Consider the following 22,155-nt stretch of genomic DNA (forward strand, 5'->3'; position numbering starts at 1 on the left):
AAAGTACATGTTCTAATCATTTGCTGCATTTACTGCGGTTCTTGTATTCCATGCTAAGCGTTGTTTGTATGCCATCGAACGTTTTCCCGCCGCCTGTAGTTTTCGACCGAGTTCTTCACCGTTACAGGTAAATGAGAGTAACGAACTTCGCTGCGCGTGAAGTGGCGTTATTGACCCGTGCATTGTTACGAAAGCTATCATCTCTGTTTGTCGGCCGCCCCCGGTCAATTTTCTTTCTCTCGCGGTTCAGTTGGTGACAGTTTTTAAAGAACGTTTGTTAACATGGCGGTCACGTTGTTACGAATTGTGCGCCCTGCATACTCGCTGTTCGTTGCGCAAATACTTCGACGCGATCCACTCACGATTCGCCCGGCTGCTCGAGCTGTCTCCGCTTTGTTCGGGTTGCTCGCAGTGGTTCGTATTCCGATGCTGCTTTACGTCTGCAGAGTTAAGCCTAATGTGTGTAGTCGACGGCGTCTTTCGACCTGGACCGTTGGTTCACGAATCCATTGTGCAAGCAAGGGTTTCAGTTGCTTGACCGTTGTGTAAGCGTGTAAACTGCGATCCTTTAACGCGGCGTAATGCACGCGTATCGGCGTTGTATCCTTGTTAGCGTGCTCCCTTTCAAATGTTAGTGCGGCCTAAACGTGTTTTCGCTTTATTCTCCGTGGCCGTCTTCGGCGGGGAACTGCAGCAGCGAAGTTGCTTGTGTGATAGCAGCGGTTCACCCGAACTTCGCTTTCCCTTGTTAAGGATGAAAGCAATTTAGCAGAGCAAGTGCCTTCGCAGGGGCGCGACTTGGTGTGACCGTTTCTTCCTTTTCCCGCGCGTGTGTTCACGCTTGCTTCTGTGGACTTGTTTTGTGACTCGTTTTGTTGAAACACACTGCGTTCCTTCTGCAGCACAATGTCGGCGAAACGCAAATCACCCGATGGAAACTCCTCCGGCTCCGAGGAATTCACGGTCGAGAAGATCCTGGACAAGAGAGTCCGCAACGGACGCGTGGAATACTTCCTCAAGTGGAAAGGCTACCCAGAGTAAGCTGCTGGCCAATCAGTTCGACTTTGCGTGCATGCAGCGAGTCCAGAGTGTATGTCGCGGTAGTCTAGTTTCGCTGCCACCCGCCGTGGTAGCTCAGCACGTGGATTGTGTTGCTACGCCCGAGGTTCGACTCCCGGCGACCGCATTTCCAGGAGGGCGAAATGGCACGTGTCGTGAGCTGCTCAGTGTGTCACGTGCAACATACAAAAAGTTCTTGTACGAACTGTGAGGTGAACCTTTGACGGTGGTCAACACAAGCCACATGTTTCGTTTCACCGTAGTCTTGAGTTCAAGACCATTAAGCCACCACTGCAAGTTCCATGTTATCCCGAAATTGTTCAGGTCTACTACTTATACACTGTTCGACCCATTTACCATGCATTTTATAATAAGTCAGTTTCTATGGGTAACATGGTTCTGTGAAATTTTCCCATCTTCAACTGAATAAGATTGTATTGTGAAGAACATATATATATATATATATATCCCTGAACAAGGAGCAGGGAGTTCAAGAACTTTGTGAATGAAGGTTGGCACTGATGCAAAATAATTGTGTTTACAGTCCAGGCACTATGTCCTTCTAAACTTAATGTGGGAAGCTGTGCACGGAGATAAGCAATGAAAGGAAGAAATTTTTCGGCAGGGCAACCGCAACCGCATTCTCCAGTTGTCATGTCCACCAATCGTTTCTTCCTTGTGTGCTTTTCTCTATGCGCGGCTGCACATGTAAAATTCCACTGATACCTTGTGGAAACAAATTGGGGCGTGCATACTTTTTGTGTGCCTTTGCAGATTGTTTGATATGTGAAATCATGATCGCCATGCAAAGTGTGGCTTTATGGCTGGCAAGATCCGTGGTCTGTTTAATTCACTTTGGGCAAGTCATTGACAAAACTTGGGATCCCACTTCTAAAAGATGTGTAGCTCCTTAATTCAATAACAGTTGGCTAGTAGTCGTTTAGCATTTTAATTGCACATGTATCGAAAGCATCATCTACAAAACATTTGGGGCAAATATAAAAATCGTGTGTTCATTGAGTAACACAACAAATTAAATGCAGTAATAAAATCTTTCTATGAAGAGGTGGTGGATGGGTTGAATGCTTCTGTCTGGAGGGTCTGTTGTGTAAAGAGAAAGGTACCTTATATACCCATTTGATTGTTCACCCAAAGTAATGGCTCTGGTTTCGTTTTTGCCCATTTTTTGTAGCTATTTATAATAAAATATACACAATGGCTCTAAGCTGTTAGTACTTATGCTAGCAGTATTCATTCTATGCTGTATGCAGTCTGGTTTGAAGTAATTGAGTTTGCTTTCTGTTTGGCTGGCTGCACAAAACTTGCTTTAAGAAGCCTTGTTGAAGATGTGCATTAAAATGAAGGGCAGCATTATTTAAGCAATTTGCTCCTTGTTCAAACTCGTGCTTTTGCTTCCGATCTGCCTAATACGACATCATGTAGTTTTAATGCACCAAAACATGTGGCATTGCTTTTGTCATGATTAATGCTAACATTTCTAGCTGTATTTCAGAAACGCATAACCCCTCTAATAAAAACAAGATTGATTATATTCATACTGAACAAGAACAGGAGAACGTGACGAAAACATTGAAATTCTGCTCAGTAGACCCAGTTGTCAGTTGTGTTTGCGGAGGTTTGTGTACACACTAGGAGCTGTACATTGATGGATGTGACTTCAAACAAGTCTTGCGCTTTCTTGTCTTGCAACTTCCCTTCTTCCACTGCTCCTTTACATCCCACTTCCTTTTCCACTAAGACGCTGAGATGTGTCCTACACTATGAACCATAGCTGTAGCAGGGCAGTTTGAAAGACGCAGTCAATGGCCGGCATGGTTGGCACTCCTGTTTCCAAAGGCATTGAACGTCACCTCCTCCAGTGTTCCCGACAAGCTGCTAGATGTGGCAGTTAACAAATGCTCATTAGATTCATTATTTCCTGTTCGTTTCGGCCTGAAATAAGGCATCTACCCATTTCAGCACTCAATCTGTCAATTCGACTAACAAAATCATGGTGGCAAAAATCTTCTTTAGGGTACCTATGCAGTCGATCCCAGATATATAGAATTATTGGCTATATCGAACAGTTGAAAAATTCCTTTGAACTTCCCATGCAAAAGTATGGGACCGGTGCACCCGTATATTGAACTCCCACACGGCAGAACATACGTTATATCGAACGCTGCCCCGAAGCCCAGGGAGTGCATTTTTCCCAGCAAATATTCATCAATTTTAGGCCGCGTTCTAACAAGTTCCGACCCTTTTTTGCATGCAGGTGACGAAAAAAAAAAAAAAACGGGTGTTCCATCGCGCTGATCCAATTCGTTGCGCGGCACTTGCTACATCTGTACGTTTGATGCGTGATCTGTAGGTCTTAGCGCACGGACGTACTGTTTTCCAAAAGACAGATTGCCGAGGGCACCGAAATGAGAATGGGAAGTGACTCGGCGATCTCAGTGCAATGTTCGCATGTGATTCGCATTCCCTTCCTTGTTGTTAGCGAACAATGGCAAGCAAGCCTGAAAAGCATGGCCTTCGATATGTGCTTCCTTTGTGCTACGTGTCTCGGAGGCTATGCTTTTTTTTTTTTTCATCTTTTTGCATCAAAGTCGCTAAAAGCATGGGCTGCCAGCTACAAAGCCATAGTGACATCGATATCGCCAACATGTCGATGGTGAAAACTCGGCGTTGCGTCTTATGCACTTCGCGTCCCGTTCCTGAAAAATCCTCATTCGGGGGTTTAACTGAATGTTGACCCGCACGTAGCGATCAGAATTATGACTGGCGCTTGGGGCGACGTCAAGTGAAACACTGTGTTGTAAACGTTCCTTGTGGGCCAGGTGATAACTTCGGGTGCGTCATGACCGCTAACAACGGCGTACGGTGCCTCAGTGAATTCTGCGACTTATCAGCATTTTTCAGCCATCATCTCGAACAGTAACGACTTCATCGGTATAGATGATATTGCAGTTTCTGAATGCATTGATGCTGAGATTTTGGCTGCCGGTGCCGCGGAAGTGCATGTATGATGAATATGCAAACGCCCTCGCTGCTGCCGCTAACCAAGCTTTTGCCGCGCTGTAAAGCTTGCATCAGCGTTCTGCGTCAACCAACGTTGTGGCCGAAGGCGCCAAGTTCTCTTATTGAAAAGTTTCAATGATATTAAGGATTACTGGAACTTGACAGGGCGCAAGAAGCAAGACAAGTTTACAGACTAAATAAAGTGTGGTAACTTGCAGTTCACACCTTGTTTTTGAGCAAATAGTTATCTTAGCTCTTGTAACGATTTCAGAGGCCTGAAATTCTTCAATTTAGGTCTTAAGTATGCATATCCTGTATTTCGAATTCTCGATATATCGAACTGTTTCGCGATCTTCTTCGAGTTCGATATATCCAGGATCGGCTGTGTGTTCTGGAGACTGATCATACATGCAGCTATTAACTTCTCAATTACTTTTAGAAAACACTTAATTAAAAAAAATTGTGTCTCTCCATGACAATAGTTTCGTTTTCCTTTTTTTTTTTCATAAAAGCAAACTTTCCTTTTTAGAATTGCACTGCAGCATAAATGTTGTCTGGTTTTGGTTTTTACAACTCTCCTTGAAAATGAATTTGATATTTTGAGAAAACAAAACTTAAATTTTAATCATTGAAGCAAAGTTATCTTTCTGCTCAAATTTGCAGGATACATTTAGATTAGTTTATGGGGATGTATGCTAAAGCCTACAAGGATTACAATATGGCAATCATGGCTATTTTAATGTCAATTAAGTGTCTGATTGCTGTCTTACAGAATACAAGACATGGTTAAGTTCATAGACAAACACTGAGACGCAAAGTGTGAATAGTTGGTGTGCCCGCAGCTGACTGTAAACTCCGGACGCAGGGCAATGTAAGTCCGGGGGAGGCTTTCACAAAGACGCCGTGAACAAAGAGAATTGTGTGTATAGATGATATATTTTGACCAAACGTTTTGCAGAAAAACCCAAGACACTGATGGGGTGCTTTGGCAGTGTGCCCCTAAAGATGTCCATGCAGGCCCGCGCACTGTTTTGTTTGGACTATCAGATTGTACACATCAGTTAAGCAATGAAAATAGTGGCACGCTTGATAACTTGCGGCAGGCTGGTGTTGATCCTGGCTACTACAACACAGCAGCCGGCCTTAGAGCAACTCTTACAAGAAATAGCTTGTCTCAGATTGACAAACTGCACTCACATGTTTCACTATCGTAGGTTCATTATTAAAGAAAAAATCAAAGTTAAAGTTTCATTCCAAAATTGCATTCCAAAATTTCCGCGCGCGACATCAGGAATTTCAACATGAATTTTTTTTTCTTTTTTCGCCACGTTGGCCCCATGAAAATTTTTGAAACCTTGTATGCTAGTTCTGTGGCACCCACAGATGACTACGTAGGACCCAGCAGGCGGCTTTAGAATCTGACGTCATGATTTGTGGTGGTGTCGCGAATCTCAAGGTAGCATTGCCACCCGCATTTTCTTTTCCCCAGTTTCCTCACTTACGAAACGTCATGTCGCGGTAAGAATGGTGTTGTTGGGATTGTGAAATTTTACTTCACCAATATTCAAAAAAATGTTTTGCTCTTTAGTGTTCCCCTGACAGGGACTGAACTCGCTTGAGGAGTACCAGCCATCCTCATCAGCTGGCGAAAAACAAGCTTTAAAAAGTATGCGCTGCTTAACCACTTGAAGGTAAACTTTTGGCTGCTAAGGAATGCTCTGGTTATGAGCTTGGTGGGTTTTGGTGTCCCACAACCGTCCAATTATGTATATAACTCAGATCTTCATTTTTGTTTTTCATTGCGCTTATAGTTCATTGCGGTGCCTTATGGCGAATTCCATTGAGAGAGCAGGGGCACGCTTAAAGTGCTCTCTTCAGAGCCAGCGTGTTTCAGTGCTGGAAAAGGTGCAGGAGCACTTTCATTCATTGGTAGAGCGAGAGTGCTTTTGCTGTGTTGAGAGCAGCCAGGAGCAGTTTGCAGTGCTAATTAGTCTGTTCACAGACTAATTTTTTTTCTCTCTCTCATGCGTTCAAGTAGGCGCCTGATGGCACTGCCGGCGATGTGTTCACTTGCTTGCATGCCTGCCTGCGAAAGGCGGAGACACGCGACCACAGCGGGCGATGATACCGGTGATCGCGATAATTTTATTTGTGTGCGCATACCAATTCGTATGCAGAGGTGCAAGGCGCAGACGCCGCCAACATGCCTCACGTTATCTCCGGAGGGCCACGGGAGATACGCAGCCACGCCCCTTTTGGTTGTCGCTTTTGAAGCCCGTTTTTCTTGGAAAATAAACTAGTCTTGTCCCAAACTTCAAGGAGTGTAGGTGCCTTCTTTTTGCGCCTCCGTGGGGCGAGTACGCTACAAGTGTGTGTGTCTAAAATGACCACTGAGGTATTTGTTTTATTAATAATTAAACTTGATAAAACCTGCGAAAACCGCACACAATTTCAGTTTCAAACTTTCTCCGGCTCAGTCTAGAGTTGTGGGCATTTATACCACCAATGGAAAAAGACCTAACGTGGACAGAAAAATTCTCTTTAAAAAATTTCTACACACTTTCCAGAGAAACGACTGCAAGGTTAGACACTTCACATGGACCTCTTTTTATTGTGACGTCTAACAGGAGAGCAATGAAGAACGGTAGACTGTCCCTTTAAGCTGTTACGCCAACAAACAGATGATGCTCACAATACCATTGCCACATAGCAGGTGAACCTTTTAACCCATTTGCTCTATAAGATAAACTTCATGGGGTAACCTTCTGGTGGCTCACTCAGGAGGATATTAGAAATAATCTTTCACCAGTTTCTCTGCGGAATTCTGTAATACTCACACTTTCAGACCTCCTAGAACAAATCAATAAACCATGCTAAGCACTGTATTCCTAAGTGACAATTCAATTGAAAACTAGCAGAAATTCGTGTGTTTTTTTTTTCTAAAAACTTTTCTACGTGCTGCAAGTATGGAATAAGTCATTGTTAAAGATGCTTGAGGGGACTAGTTTGTGTTGTCTGTGATAGTAACTGAGTGCACAAACATGACTGACCTTGTGAAGAGTGATCACTTGGCATCATTGACAGGACAGCCTAATTTTATGTTCCGATTCTTTGAAGGTAAACACGGGTAAAAACTATAGTCTGACATGTTATGCGCCAGGGATACCAAGTTACTATGTGCTATGTTATTTGACAAGTTGTTGGTGTACTAGCATGCATCCCATTTCATATTTGGTTCCATGTGTATCAGAGTTCAAAAACAGGTGAAGCTCTATGATCCTTAGCAGTCAGAAATGTGTTCAACGATCTAATTGTGAGGATGGGAGATGTCGGTGGTAGGGGGTGAAATCTGAAGCAGTGATAGCGATTTTGCTGCTTCAATAGATCAGTACTTCGATAAGCAGAAGTGGCGTTATAAAGTTTCTTAGCGACTGTAAACAAAAGTAAAACGGAGTTGAAAGGACTAGCCTAATTCAAAAGTTGTCCTAGCTAGTGCATTACCGCTGTTAAGTTTCAGTTATGATACAAACGTAGTGTACCAAGACAACATTTCTAATCCATCTTTTGTACTCCTAATGCGTAGTGCTGTCTGTATTGTTTTGAAACCAATGTTATAGCAAGCTTTCTGCTTATGTCGCTACTTTAAAAGACCTTAAAAACATCTGAAATGGGGCTATCGAAACATGTATCTACCCTAAAAGGGCCCCTAAACTACCCAGAGCTTGAAATTGTTGCAGATGTGCGCGAGTCTCCAACAACCGCATAGACATGAAATGTTATTGTAATAGCGCAGTTGAACATATTTGATGATCAAAAAGAAGCCCTTGCTATGCTCTATTCGTTAGTTTAGCAGTGGCTCTCATGAACAGACAAGCATGCTGATGTCACAGCAAACACTCAAGATTATTGAAAGGCCCGGAAAGGTGAAGGAATGGTTTCTTGATTTTTTGGATGCCCATGGCTCATAGCGCTGCCGCATTTGAGATTGTAGACTGTGATGGCATAAGCTACTCAAGTTGTGAAGCTATTTTCTCATTTTCTGCCTCGTTTCCTCTCTGCACAACCAGCTCAGAAAACACCTGGGAACCACACTCTAATTTGGATTGTCCTGAGCTGATCCAAGAATTTGAGGACAACCGCAAGAAACGTGAGGAGAAGAAGCGTTCAACTGGAGCCAAGGCCAACGGTGCTGCTGACGAGCCCAAGAAGAAGAAACCAAAGACTGCCTCCGAGTTACGGCAGCCACCAGAGGTGTGTCATATCTCATCATAGGGTTCAGTGGGACGCAAGGGATATTTCACATCATATCTGTTTTCTAAGATGATAGTCTTGACCCTTTTGCCACCTTCTTTCTGCTCTGGTTCAAAACTAACATTCTGAGGTCAAGTGCACAAAGTTTGCTTTTGCAGATAGTGCACGATTTGGTTTGTTTACCCGAAAAAACTTGTCCAGTAGTGCGCAACTGTGCGCCACTGCGGCTGCGTTGCATTGTAGTCGGAGGCAGGCAAAGCTCTTAATGGGAAAAGGGTGGTTGACAAATTAGTTTTAAAACCATGAATAGTGTACATGTTTAAGCCCTCAAGCATCTGTTGTTCAATTATAAACGAGAATCTTGGTCAAAATAGTAGCTAAACTTCGCTTTAGCCTTGCGACAAGAACTGCAAAAGGCACCACAACAGGCAAAAATTCACTCGAAATTTCTGTGCACGCTTGGGAGCACAGCATTCAGCCAACTTCCACCTTCGTGGGCTTCTTTAAAAAAAAAAATTTTTTTTTTTGCATTCATTTTGGGCTATTTCAAAATGGCATGGCTTTAACCTTTTAAATGCAGCACTATGAAGCAGCAGGAAAAAAACTAAAATTTATGTTGATAATTTGCATTGGCCTTCTAAATTAACTATGATCAAAAATACAGCCACATTCACAATGACTGAGCATGTTTTTTCGCATGTTCCATTTTTGGAACATTGGCATTTCCCATATAGAAAACACATTTTCTCTGGAACAACTTTTATTGACTTTTCAGTCGGGTTTCCTTATTCAGGATAACTGAAGAATAATATTTAGCATCATACGATGTCTCTGAAAAGTATAAATATTTATAACACTTTATGAAAATTTCTTCTTTCATACTACTGGTGTACTACAGTGAGCAAATCACAAACCATGGTAAGCGGCAAAGCCTTTCTTGTGCAGCCGCTTTTTGCACTGCTGGCACTGATTTCTTGTATTCTTCTTGCATTCCGCGCACCTTTCCTGAGTCGTTGAGATGATGTAGTGGCCATCAGTTTTTCTGTCCTCATGTCTCGGATGAACCCAGGGTCCAGGTCTTACATTGAGTTTCTGCTTGAGCTGCAGCAAGGACATGGTGACGTCTTGCCGAAAGGCGATGTGCGTCATGGCGGCATCACTACCCTTGTGAAGCTCGCAATGGAGGAGCCATCCTGCGACGACAGCCATGTTCAAACCATTGCTGGAAAGGTTCCAGCACCATTTCTTGCTCCTCAGTCTCGGTCGATAGCTTCCGAGGAGGCGGTCCATCACATCTACTCCGCCCCTGCCCTCGTTGTATTTTCTGATCAATTAGGTTGAGCAATCTCCACCTTTTTGTTTGAGCGTCGTGAGGAGCGTTTCGCACTTCCAACAGGCTCATGGCTGAGGTGGTTAGAAGAAACTGTGACGACTGCATTGTCTTTCCACCTGCATGCGCAGACTGCCCCGTCACACTTGTAGTGGAAAGATTCTATTTCTTCCTTTTCGATGTTTTTCAAGCTCTTCAGTGGACAACCACCGGTTCTTGTATCTCACACAGTCCCTGTCGCTAGAATCCCCTGGTCAGCCAGTTTCGTCAAGAGGCCGTGCGAAGTGAAGTTGTCAAAGTAGACTTCGTGATGTTCAGGCGCTTCCAGGACCGATACCATATTGCTAACAACCCTGATCCCGAGAGGTATCTTGTTGTCCTTTTCGTTCCTTTCACAATATATTTCCATCGCATAGGGGTACCCATTCGAAGAGCACATCATCCATATTTTGTACCCAAATCGAATGGGTTTACCACGAATGAACATTTTGCACAAGTGGCGGCCATAATAGGGCACCATTGACTCGTCGATGCTGAGGCTTTCATTGAACACTCCAAACTGGCGGAAACATTTGGTGATTTCGTCGTAAAACGGCTGAAGTTTGCCCATTTTCTCGCCTGCTTTCAACTGAGTGTTGTCAACAACATGAAAGAACCTTTTCAGCTGCCGCAACCTGTTGCAGGCCATCACTGTCGCGACTATAGGCACACAAAGATCTTCTACAGTGCTCCAATACGAGTCCTCAGACGGAACGGAGTGGTACCCGCTGAAAAGTAAGAGGCCGAAAAACTGACCTATGTCCGCTCCTGTGACGTCCACCTCCTCCCTTTTTTGGAGTGCATATCTTGCAGTTCAGCCAGTGAACCAAGATACTCCGGAGAAATAAATTTGCTGAACAGCATAAATGGGCTCATGTTTGCAAGATCAGGACATGCCTCTAGCAACAACGGAGGACTCTCGCTGGGAAGTGTTTTGTCAAACGTGGCATGGTCACCCCATACTGGTGTATGGGAGTGCTTTAGAGTATTTGTTTTCCGAGCGTTCGTTGAAGCTTTGCGTCCTTTTCCAGCAGTGAATTGCCGCCCCGCTGGTTTCTTTCGTCGTGGCTCAGGACTCGAACATGCAGAAGGCGAATCAACGTCTTGATCGCTGCACTGCATAACTTCAACGTGCCTACAAACATCCTCGGGAACAGCTTCAGAAAAGTCGTTTTCGTTCACCTGCTCCTCGTCAGTAATATTGTCATCTTCAACAGGCGGCAATTGGCATACAGACGCACCTTCGCGTTCGTCATCGGGAAGGCTGAACAAAAGGTCAATTGCTGCTTCCAATGTGAGGAAGCGTTGTGCCATGACCTACAACGAAAGTTATTGCGGTGTAAAGCACAGTACTACAAAAATAAAACCAGCCGCAAGGTAGTTTTCTACTTACATTCACAGGGATTGATGCAGCTAGGCATTGTAGTTCAATGCTGCTCTTTTCACGTGTCTGGCAAACTCAAAATGACGCCCACGAAAGCTTATGTTCAAGTTTCTGCCAAGCGCCGCCCGGCGGGCGCCATCGACAAGGCAAAAAAAGACAGAACGAGGCGAAACGCTCGCGCGCGTCTACGCTGCGTTTGACACTGTGAAACGCCAATGTTCCAAAAAAGGAACATCCGCACAAAACTCTCAAGCTGAAAACTAGATTGTCTTTGTTATTTTTTTATTGTATTGCCGCGTAATCCCGAACTATTTGCCGATATTTTAGTTCTGCTTTGCTCACTGCAACATTACTTTTTCCTGGGAATAATGCAACAAACATCTGGTGGTCAAGGAGCGCAAAATATGCCTGTTTTTTAAAATTTTATCGAATGATTCTCTGTAGGTTCATAATAGAAATTAAAACTGCTACGTTTTTCCCAAGCATCAGTGAGTATGCGTAAACATAAAATTTTAATATGCGATATATTGGAGAGGAAATAAAAAATTAGGTTTCGTATGTTCCAATTTTGGAACATTGGCAAGTAAAAGGAACATTGGAACATGGCAAATCATTGACACTTGAGCACTTCGTCAGCTGGTGAGACCTGCAGCAAATTTTTTTGTTGCCTTCCTAATATCACGAAAACCTTTTTAATTTCTTCAACATAATCTTCATAAATAGTTCTTCAAGATTGCCTTACCTGCTTTCCTTGGTGCGTCAGTGTAGGCTAAGCAAACAACCAATGTTGGAGTTAGTTTAGTTCGTGCTTCACAATGTTTGTTATTTCACTCGGGTTATTTAATATTAGCGATGTAAAGGTTTTGTTTATTATGCTCCCACCATCTATTTGAATGGCTGTCATGTCAGACCGTAAACATCACCAAGCGATGCCATTCCCTAGGTGGTGTTGTAACCCAGTTGGCACAGTGTCAGGCCGCCACAGCCATAGATAGCCGTACACCTTGCAAAAGTCGAGGCCCCATCCTGTCACTCTCAGAGGCACCCCTGCTTCACCTCCTTCTAAACTTGCATGCACGAGCACATGCAGCCACAATCTCTTTGATATAGAGAAGTAGATGCTAGAGAGTTCAATGATTGAAGACTACTGAAGTTCATTCCTTTGGCACCAACCGATTGAAACATGAAAGAAAGCACGTGCTGCACATTCACACCACCAGTGCAAAGACACAAGTGCAAAGCCAACGCGAGAAGTCTGCGGAAGTGTGAAAGCACCTCCGAGCATGATGATAATGGGTTCAGCGAGCATGATAGTTATGGGTCCACCACAATTCAGTAAAATCTTGATGATGCGAATTTTGTAACGATGGTAACTTTAAGGTTGCTTTGGATGGACTACATTATATAAAATACGCAGTGATCTGGTGTTACGTGAACAGTTTCCCCAGCCACCGCGGATGATACTAACGCGTGATTGACCGCTGCATGCGAACGGGGCAACGTGGCTAATCTGTGGTAGGAAAGCCTGTTCCCACTTGGCCTCGAAGGGAGTGAACATGGCAAAACTCACTGGAATTCCTCTCACTTCGCCGTCTAAGTGGCCTGAAAACCACGCTGCGAGTTCGATGCGAAAAAAATCGGTCAGAGGCAATTTTTTTTTTCCCCATGCGATAACAGATTGCCTTTTTGCTTCAGAGCTTTGGCTGCATCAGCTGCTCTAGCCCTTAAACCACGAGATGTAAACAACCAGCTGCTAATTCAACATGGTAGTAAAGGCAACGGCGGCGGCTCCCACCGACGCAATGGCAAACTACCCGCGCAAAACCAGAGAGCTCGCGACCTTGACAAGGACTCGTTCATCGGGAGCCTGGTTTTAGATTACGATTGCTGCGAACACGAGAAGTAGCAGCAGCGTGTCAGTATGCCTGAACGCATCTGGCGTTTGCACTGCTGGCTGAATGCGTCCGCTCATGTTGTTTCATCTAGCGTATTTCTCGAAAGAACTTTTATAGTAAAAGTGTGAACTGTTTCTTTTCAGTGCTCTGCATGCATAAGTAGAATTCTGTACAGATTTTAATGCTTTTCAATGCTCAGGAAACGGGCGAAATGGAATGAGTTCTCAAGTGGTGAAAACGGCGGTGGGGATAGAACGAATGTGAACATTTTCTATGGGCGCAAACGTGGTTTTGCGGCCACTCCGGCATTTTCACTTGAATTCTTCTCCAGTGTGAATTCTCCAGGACTGATCTTTTTCGTGTTGACATCGCAGTGCATTTTCCCAGTCTCTTCGGTGGCGAAGCAAATTAATTTCCAATAAGTTTTGTCGTTTTCGCTCCCTTTGATGCCAAGCGTGAACGCACGCTATGCGCCAGCAGAAGCATGAATGAGGAAATGGTGGCACTTTATTGATAGGCTGTGAAAGCGGCGGGTCAAGCTGCAGGATGAGTAAGGCTCCATGTTTTCGGAGGTTACAACTCTTGAAACCTTTTTTTCCCTCTCCTTCTTGCTGTTTGGTATTTTGAAAAAAATTTGGTGTTATCGGAGCTTATTTCACGTAAATCCCCAATTCTCTAAAATTCAGCATTTAATTTTGCATTATAAGTTATTGCAATGTAGTCCTATTGGTAGTCATTTCCAATGAGATTGTTTTTCTCTGTAGTTGATAATTCTTTTTCTCTATTTTTTCATTTCTTGAGGTTTATTTATCCTGTTAATAAGGCTGTTTTTGTATACTGCTACTGCTGTTGCCAATGTGTCCTCTTGAGGTTCAATGTCTGGAAGGCTTGACCGCACAAGCATATATTGCACACAAGCCCAAATACTTCATTACGAAACACCTATGTTTGTTCGTATTGCAACCTTAAAGGGCCACTCAACACGCTCTGATTTTTTTACACCCCCCCCCCCCCCCCCCAAAAAAAAAAAAAAAAAAGCTTAGCAGTCTGCAGAGTGGACCGCAGGGATCACGTTTTCTGAATGTTGTAGCGCTGTGCACAGCCTCGATTTGGAAAAACAATTCCCGCGCTGCTTTCTTGCGCCTGGCCAATCCTCCTTTCACATGCAGAGACGCAAGGTCGCGACTTGACACATAGCACACAGCTCGTCGATTGGTCTAAACCAGTCACGACACCGGGCTATTCCTTCCCCTTCCTGCGAAGGAGAGGGGTGACGAGGCCGTGCAAAAATTTGAAACCAGCTGAAATCGATGTTCTAACCCCTGTAACTTCCTTAATAAATCACAAATTCGCTAAATCCTTGCAACAGCATGTTCAGAAAGCAAAAGTGCACATATTTCTCTTGATAACTTTTTCACCTCAGAGTTGTTGACTGGTCCTTTAAAGCTACAGTCGACTCCAGATAATTCGAAATCGCCTAATTGGAAGTGGAATGGAGGTCTCGTCATTTTGCATGCAATTCAGTGGAAAGAAATGCTCGTTAATTTGAAAGTAGAAGCCTGAAATTTCAGGTAATTCGAATTTTCAATCAAATTCCCGGAGAAAATTGTAATAATATTTGACAAATTTGCTAGCATTAGAGTGCAAAAGAACTATGTCTGTGCGGCCGGCGCTCAAGGGCATCGCAGCTGACCAAAGCGCCGCAGTCCTATGCTTCCTGCAGCTTACCGGCGCCGTTGGCATCGCAGCTGCTTCGTCTCAGACCACAAAGCGGCGAGGCAATTCTGTGAGTGACCTGTGCAGTACCAATGGCAGTGAGCAAGCGCTGGGCCTAACCATTTGTCTCGTTGAGCGGACAGCTTTTCCACGTGCAACGGAGCTCTACGTGTATTTCAGGTGCAGTCACGACTATGGGAACTCACGGGTCCTATCGAACGCTAGACTTGGCGACAAAAGTAGGGATTTTTTAAAAAGTGGGAGTAGGAGGCATTGCCAAGCAAGATATTGCCCGGTAGTGTAGCATCAATCCGAATACCCTGTCAAACATTCTCAAAAGCGAGCACTCGTTGCTGGACGTTTTTGAAAATGGCCAGTTTAAGTTGTTTCGCAAGAGGATGCGCACTGGCGCCCACCCGGATTTGGAGCAAGTGTTGCTCGTCTGGACTGGGAGGCGCGAAGCAGCCGACTTCCGCTCAGCGGAAAGATCATTGCAGCGAAAGGCTCATTGCTTGCGACCATTCTAGGCATCGAGAATTTCACTTCGTCGTCAAACGCCATGATATGGTGTTTGAAAGCGTGAGTGGATAAAGGGGTGCCGTCAACGCAGCAGCATGTGCTATGTGGAGAGAAAATAAGCTTTGCAAATACTTGGACGAATATCAGCGACAAGATATCTTCAATGCCGATGAGATGGCACTTTTTTACAGAATGTTTCCAGAGAAGGCACTGACCTTTAAAGACTGTTACTGCGCTGGAGGTAAGCGGAGTCAAGAGTGAGTGTCAATGCTGATGGCGGCCAACGTGACGGGCTTCTTTGCCTGCTTCTAATCGGCAAAGCCACTACGCCTCTATTTCTCAAGGCTGTGAAAAATGTTGCCTGTGAACTATGCGTCTAACAGGAAAGCTTGTATGACCGCAGACATACTCAAGGATTGGCTGATGAAATTGGATCGCAAGTTGGCGTTAGCGAAACACAAAATGTTGCTGCTTGTGGACCAGTGTAGTGCACACGTGCTATTTATGTCACTTACCTGTCAGCGAACACATCAGTGTTGTAACCTATGGACCAGGGGATTATAAAGAGCATGAAAGTACTTTATTGGAAACATAAAGCGAATGCTGTTGTGTATGGACAATTCAACAAAATATGAGGTGAGCCTTCTATGTGCTGTACATATGCTTGAGGTCGCGTAAAGGACGAGACCATCGCGAACCGCTTTAGAACATGCGGTTTAGTTGCAAGTGCTGCAAATGATTCATTTCGTACAGCAGGGGAAGCAGACACAAGTGAGATAGCTGTTGACAGTCTCCTGCCAGCTATCGGTGACGTCCCGTTCGAAGAATGCGTTGCTACTGACAGTGCCGTAGAAACGTGCGGTGCGTTGACGGGCGCTGAGATCGTTAAGATAGTAAGGATAGTCACAAGACAGAAGTGGATGACAACGATGTTGCAAGTGAGCCACAACCGCGAGCTGCTGATGTAGCCGCGGGCCTTGGCCTCGCGCACCGGTTTTTTGCTGCTGAGAGCAACGCAGAGGAAGCTTTCAGGCACATATACGTACAGACTGCAAGACTTGCTTTCTGCTGCAAGATTTAGCAGTCAAAAGCAAACTGCAATTGCCGATTTTTTCGTTAACTGCTTTGAAGTAAATTTATTTTTGGTTTGCTGTGGTTGATTGATTGATTGATTTGTGGGGTTTAACGTCCCAAAACCACCATATGATTATGAGAGACGCCGTAGTGGAGGGCTCCGGAAATTTCGACCACCTGGGGTTCTTTAACGTGCCCCCAAATCTGAGCACACGGGCCTACAACATTTCTGCCTCCATCGGAAATGCAGCCGCCGCAGCCGGGAATCGAACGGTTTGCTGTGGTTAATTGGAATTTCATTTAATTGGAAGTTTTCGACAATCCCCGTGAACTTCGTGTTAACAAGAGTCGACTATAGTTGTAATAGGCACAAGCGTACTTTTTGAGGTTGCTGTCACAGACGTAGTTGTGCTCCTTTTGGCGAATGATTCACGGCCTTGAAGATGCCTTTTGAACTCTGAGAATGCCCTTTTAAAATTGCAGTTGATTGGATAAATCCGAATTGCCAAAACTTTTACTGTAAGTGAACTGTTTCTGATTTTTTCAGATTAATCTAAAAATGCTGAGCTCTAATGACAAGTGAGCATTGTCGCTCATTTTGCTCAGTCGCCCCGCCGCGGTGGCCTAGTGGCTAAGGTACTCGGCTGCTGACCCGCAGGTCGCGGGTTCGCATCCCGGCTGTGGCGGCTGCATTTCCGATGGAGGCGGAAATGTTGTAGGCCCATGTGCTCAGATTTGGGTGCACCTTAAAGAACACCAGGTGGTCAGAATTCCCGGAGCCCTCCACTATGGCGTCTCTCATAATCATATGGTGGTTTTGGGACGTTAAACCCCACATATCAATCATTTTGCTCAGTCTGTGTCACAGTTTCAACATAGCAAGTTTCCCATGCATTCGTTCTATGTTGTGGGGGCTGTGCTGGTTGTGGACAAACGCTACATACCAGTCGGATAACGCACAAAACCCTACTCTGCTGTGTAACCCTTCTGAAGAAATGGACTACTCAATGGCAGACACGAGTCTCCAACAAGAGCAGCAGCTCTAGGCAGGAGACACTTATCTTGCATGCCTCAGCTTTGCTTACTGCATCTGCCTAATTCATTTCAGAAGCACTGTATTTACTTTATTTTAATGCTATGTGTGACTTTTCATTGCAACCAGGAAGAAAAAAAAAATAAACACGAATGTAATGAGAGTGCATATTTCTCGAGTGCAATGGGAAAAGACTGTCAGCGCAATGTAAGGCCTGCAAAGGCATGAAAGAAACGCATTTATGGCTCAAACACAGTCACAAAATGTATTATGACCTGTCTCAAACCATGGTATTTTGCACCAGCCCACATGGTGCATCAAACTTTGTTCACATGGTTTCAACTGTATCAGCTCGACAGTAACTGTCATAAAGCGATAGCACTGCTTATGTGATGGAATTAGCGACACGCTGCTCTATTTCAAATTGGTAGCCTTTGCAAGGGAGGGAAACCTTGTCTGTTGTATTTGCGCCTGAAAAGGGGCCCCTGCTGAAGCTGCCACTCACAGATGGTCAGCTCACTCATGCCGAGACTTTAAAGCCACCAAAATGGTGCGCTTCTTGCTTGAAATGGGTGTTCAGTGAGCTCAACACGTTCCCTTTGCAAGGGTTGCCAAAGGAAAGTTAAAGCACCCAAGGCATGCCTGTCAACTCTCGCGAATTTTCCGGGGGACTCCTGTGTTATGACCTAATCTCCGGATTGCACAAATGCTATCTCAAATTTTCTGAGAAGTGGCTGTTGCAGCAGAGGCTTTTTTTTTAATCGTGCATGACACTCTTTTCTCGTGCAACAGTTGCGGCACTGCAGAAGTGCTCTCGCCACCACACTTCTGTAGTTTGTTATAATGGTACCATAGAGTGGCACTATAGCACCACGCATCTGGGCAAAGATCCATGGCTGCGAGACGTGCATGCCACCGTACCAAAAGACAGCGAAGGAAACAGTACTGCACCTCCAACTTTTGTGTCTCTCCCCCCTTCCCCTTTTGCGCCCACACTTTATACGCTAGGCCTACTCTGCCTACCCAAGCGTCGGTTCTATGTGTTTTGTTGCTGGGTAAATGTACCATGTCGCATATGTGATGTGCCCATCATAATAGAATCGAGTACACCAATGCCTTCTACGAGAAACCAACACCTTGAATTTTCAGTTATAATAATATTCGGAGTTTGAAGTCCTAAAACCAAGAGATGTTTTGAGAGACAGCCAAGGTTCGTACCGGTCCTTGAAAACCTTTGAATTTCAAAAGTGCATTTTCAAAGCCCTCGAAAGTCCTGGAATTTTTCGGCATCTTTGAAAGTCCTTGAATTTCCTGAGTAGTGCACTCTCATATAGACATTGCGACCTCCTAAATATGGTACATCGGTGTGTGAACCTGTCAGACTCCTCATTTCTGAGGTAATAATGCAGCGTGGTTGCACATGGTCCCATTTTGCAAAAGCGCATGTGAAAAACAATTTAGTTTCTGGGTAAAGCCGTGAATGTGCTGGCAAGAACTTAAAATGTCAAACGAAGAAGGGCAAGCAACCCCATACATGCAGCACACCACTTAAGCACAGACACACGAAAAGCAAGTGCCCAGGACGAGTGCTGATGAACTACGTTCATAGCTCGACACAGGAAGCGTGTTGATTAAACAAACCAAGAATGGTCTTGGAAAAGAACACACTTGTACCCACAAGATGAGTGTAAGTTAACCACTGTCCCAGTTGTTACTTCTTAGTTGTTGAGCAACGTTCTGCGAGTGTGAACTGTGCATAAGCTGACACTCTTGATGGTATGCTGCCATCAAATTTCAAGGCTATAGCAAGCACCGTGTGTGTTTAACAATATATTTTAAGTGACTTCCCTAGTATACCTAAATGTTCTTTCTCCTAATCGCGACCTATCGCGAGCACGTCCAACACTGACCTGGTTTTACAGGAAAGGCAACTAAAGTTCTAGTGATGCCACATCAGATCTGTAGTCAGCTGAGTGACCTCCGGACTTCCGCCCCGTTCATACCGGCAAAGCAATTCGGCTGCTGCAGGTAGCGGCGAGTTTGTTTTGCAAGTGCTTGTGGCACATGTGTGCGATTAGGTTCGTCGCATGTATCACAGGAGTCATCTACCGGATCCCATTAACGTGTGATACATGCTATATAGGCCAAACGGGTAGATGCATCAATGATAGGCTGAACGAACACAAGAATAACGTGGCCAAGGCACAGCCTGGGGGTTTTCTTGCAATTCACTGTAAAGATTGCGGGTGCCAACCTCTCTTTAATCGCACCAGCATAATCGGAAGAAGCACTAACCAAATGACAAGGCTCATTATATAAGCGAAATTCATTGCTAAGTTTGGGGACACATGTATAAGCAAGCCATTATTATCATTATCATTGAAAGAATTGCATTATTTGGATGTCGCATGAGTTGCGGTAGATCACAATTTTCTGGTTCTAGCACGTGGGTGTGACGTGCCATGTTTGGGTATAAGTATTGCTGTTTCTCGGATTAAACCACATTGTTGAAAGATATCGCCGTGTATGTGTTCTGCGTCTTCTTCTCTGTCCCGTCCTGGATGCGCTATACCTAGAGCAACATGAATAACCAGCATGCCCGCCGTGCAACCATAGACTGAGCACTATAGCACCACGCATCTGGGCAAAGGCGTAAATTGTTATTTTATTTGACTTTAGTGTCTTTTAAGGTTGGAGTTTTCCACTCACCGTACTGTCTTGGCAACGTGCGTAGGCGGGGCGCTTCGTGCTTCAGGAGTCGTTCCGTGACTTTGTTCGGCTTAGCGGATAACTGCCAGAGACATCCCAGCACAGCAGTCTACGCCTGTACCCTCATGGACTCTCGCTGAGAACGGCGTTGCAACAGCTGCCACGAATAGAACCAAAACAGCTCGCTGCACAGCGTCTCACACCGCGACCGAAACAGCAGCCAGCTGTGAGAACGTCGCTTCCAACTGAATCCGCCGACAGGTGGGGTGATGCCCAGCCCAGAACAAACCCAGAACCGTCGAAGGCGGAACTAGGAGTCGGGGCGTGGCCGGATCTTTGCACTCCAATGCTTCTCTGCCATAAACTGCGCGGACCCATCGCTCGAGAGCTTGCCTCGAGACCGCCGCATGAACACACGCATAGTTGCAGTGCTTCAGTTCATAATCACTATCACTGTTATGGTTACACACTTCAAATCGGCGCCGCACACCGATAACAATAAACGTCACAGCCAACACACACTTCTCAGGTATATGTTTTACCGCAAAGGGAAATATTGGTGCATTGAGCTTTGATGTAAATAACATAGTGCTCCAAGTTACTGGAGATGTGCTAACTGAAGCGAAATCTCCTTGGTAATGCAGGACGATGGGCAACCCCGCGGCTTTGATCGGGGGCTAGAGCCAGAGCGGATCATTGGTGCTACGGACTCCAGTGGGGAGCTCATGTTCTTGATAAAATGGTGAGTACCTAGCCAGTGTGGCACTATCACTCCTCTGAGTTCAGACAGCACCTATTCCACCACAACCTCGATTCCTTTATCCTAAAATTGTTTGGAATTGTGCCATCGCAGGAAAAACAGTGATGAGGCAGACCTGGTTCCATCGCGGCTGGCCAACGTCAAGTGTCCCCAAGTGGTCATCCAATTCTACGAGGAGAGGTTGACATGGCACACGAACTCAAGCAATGCCAAGCCCGAAGATGCCGAGGAAGCTTCGTGAGGGGCACAGCCGGTTCAGGCCTCTTCCGGTCGCCCATCCGCGCTCCATGAATTGGCCTGAATTACGCGCCGGCACCCTCCAGTGGAGATAATGGACCTGAGCATGTGCCCCTTGGGACAACAGCTTTACATGGAACAAGTCGGCAAAGTTGCTGCTGGTGGTGACAGGCAGAATGAGCCTCTCGCAGCCTCAACATGGGCCGTAAATAGCGATGCCTTGTGTAGTACTATCTGGCCTTTGGTGACATCCCCGTGAAGTAAAGCGAGTGATCGTAATTTCATTGATCATTGTTAGTGCTGCATTGAGCCAGGGGCACATGCTGGGGTCCATTGGCTTGTATCGCAGTGGCTTCCCACCTACAATTGGCTACCAAAATGCGGGACAGCATATTGTTGACACCCACTGCAATTTTTTTTTTTAGGGAAAAATTATCTATATGAGTTACTAGTACAATGTTTGAAAAAAAAAGTGAGAATTAGTTTTTCTTTTTATGCCCAGTTCTTTTCACTTTTTACGTCCCCCTTTCTATTTCCCTGTAAGCCTACAGGCTTCTAGTGTGTTCGTGAGAAGTCATATACCACATGTTTATTTTTACACATTTGCCCTCTTGTGTAGCGCGCTCATCTATGTGCTTTTTTTTTTTTTTAAGCGACGGTTCCGTCGGCTTCTTGAGCCCATGTCCAGTTCGCTTTATGTCATTACATTGCCCTTTTTTTTTTCTTGTGTTCATCTCACTTTGGTAACTGGTGTTTCTCTCCAAGATGCGGGCCCTTTATAGGCCTGTCTATTACATCCAGGCTGTTACTCGAACTGGGCCACCAGTCATGTACCATAGCAGCCTGCAGAGGTTGGCTTGTCATTTGTAATGCCCTGTTTTGGCCAGCGGTCAATAAAATGCTGAAGAGGCCCATGATGTGTATTTGTTACTTTTTATCCTCTTGTCTGCAGCTGTTATCGTTTCCAAAGAACGCCAACACAAATGCTTGCATAGTTGGAACCTATGGGTAGTATGTACTGGCCTCTCCACTCTTACTCGTAGCCGCCTGCCACACAGGGGAACTATTCACGCGGTGTCCACTTGGCCTCCACTGATCAGCTGTGCGAAAAGCGCTGCCTGTTTTCCA

General features: G+C 45.1%; 1 protein-coding gene across 1 annotated transcript; it reads left to right on the forward strand.

Annotated features, from left to right (window-relative positions):
* Window positions 1-21: 21 nt before the first annotated feature.
* On the forward strand, window positions 22-21,472 carry LOC119172304 (chromobox protein homolog 1). The gene is made up of 5 exons (XM_037423358.2): window positions 22-127; window positions 903-1,037; window positions 8,148-8,331; window positions 20,675-20,772; window positions 20,884-21,472. Exons 1-5 carry the CDS (start codon window positions 51-53, stop codon window positions 21,029-21,031), a joined length of 642 nt encoding a protein of 213 aa, XP_037279255.2. The 5' UTR covers window positions 22-50; the 3' UTR covers window positions 21,032-21,472.
* Window positions 21,473-22,155: the final 683 nt, after the last annotated feature.

This window comes from Rhipicephalus microplus, chromosome 4, assembly GCF_043290135.1.
Source record: "Rhipicephalus microplus isolate Deutch F79 chromosome 4, USDA_Rmic, whole genome shotgun sequence".
Classification (NCBI taxonomy): domain Eukaryota; kingdom Metazoa; phylum Arthropoda; class Arachnida; order Ixodida; family Ixodidae; genus Rhipicephalus; species Rhipicephalus microplus.

What these genes read in the sequence shown, in the direction of transcription:
- LOC119172304 (XM_037423358.2), top strand. Translation starts at nt 51, where the DNA reads ATGCTAAGCGTTGTTTGTATGCCATCGAACGTTTTCCCGCCGCCTGTA. An exon ending in CGAGTTCTTCACCGTTACAG is followed by an intron (nt 128 to 902) that starts GTAAATGAGAGT and finishes TTCCTTCTGCAG; the next exon opens with CACAATGTCGGCGAAACGCA. An exon ending in AAGTGGAAAGGCTACCCAGA is followed by an intron (nt 1,038 to 8,147) that starts GTAAGCTGCTGG and finishes CTGCACAACCAG; the next exon opens with CTCAGAAAACACCTGGGAAC.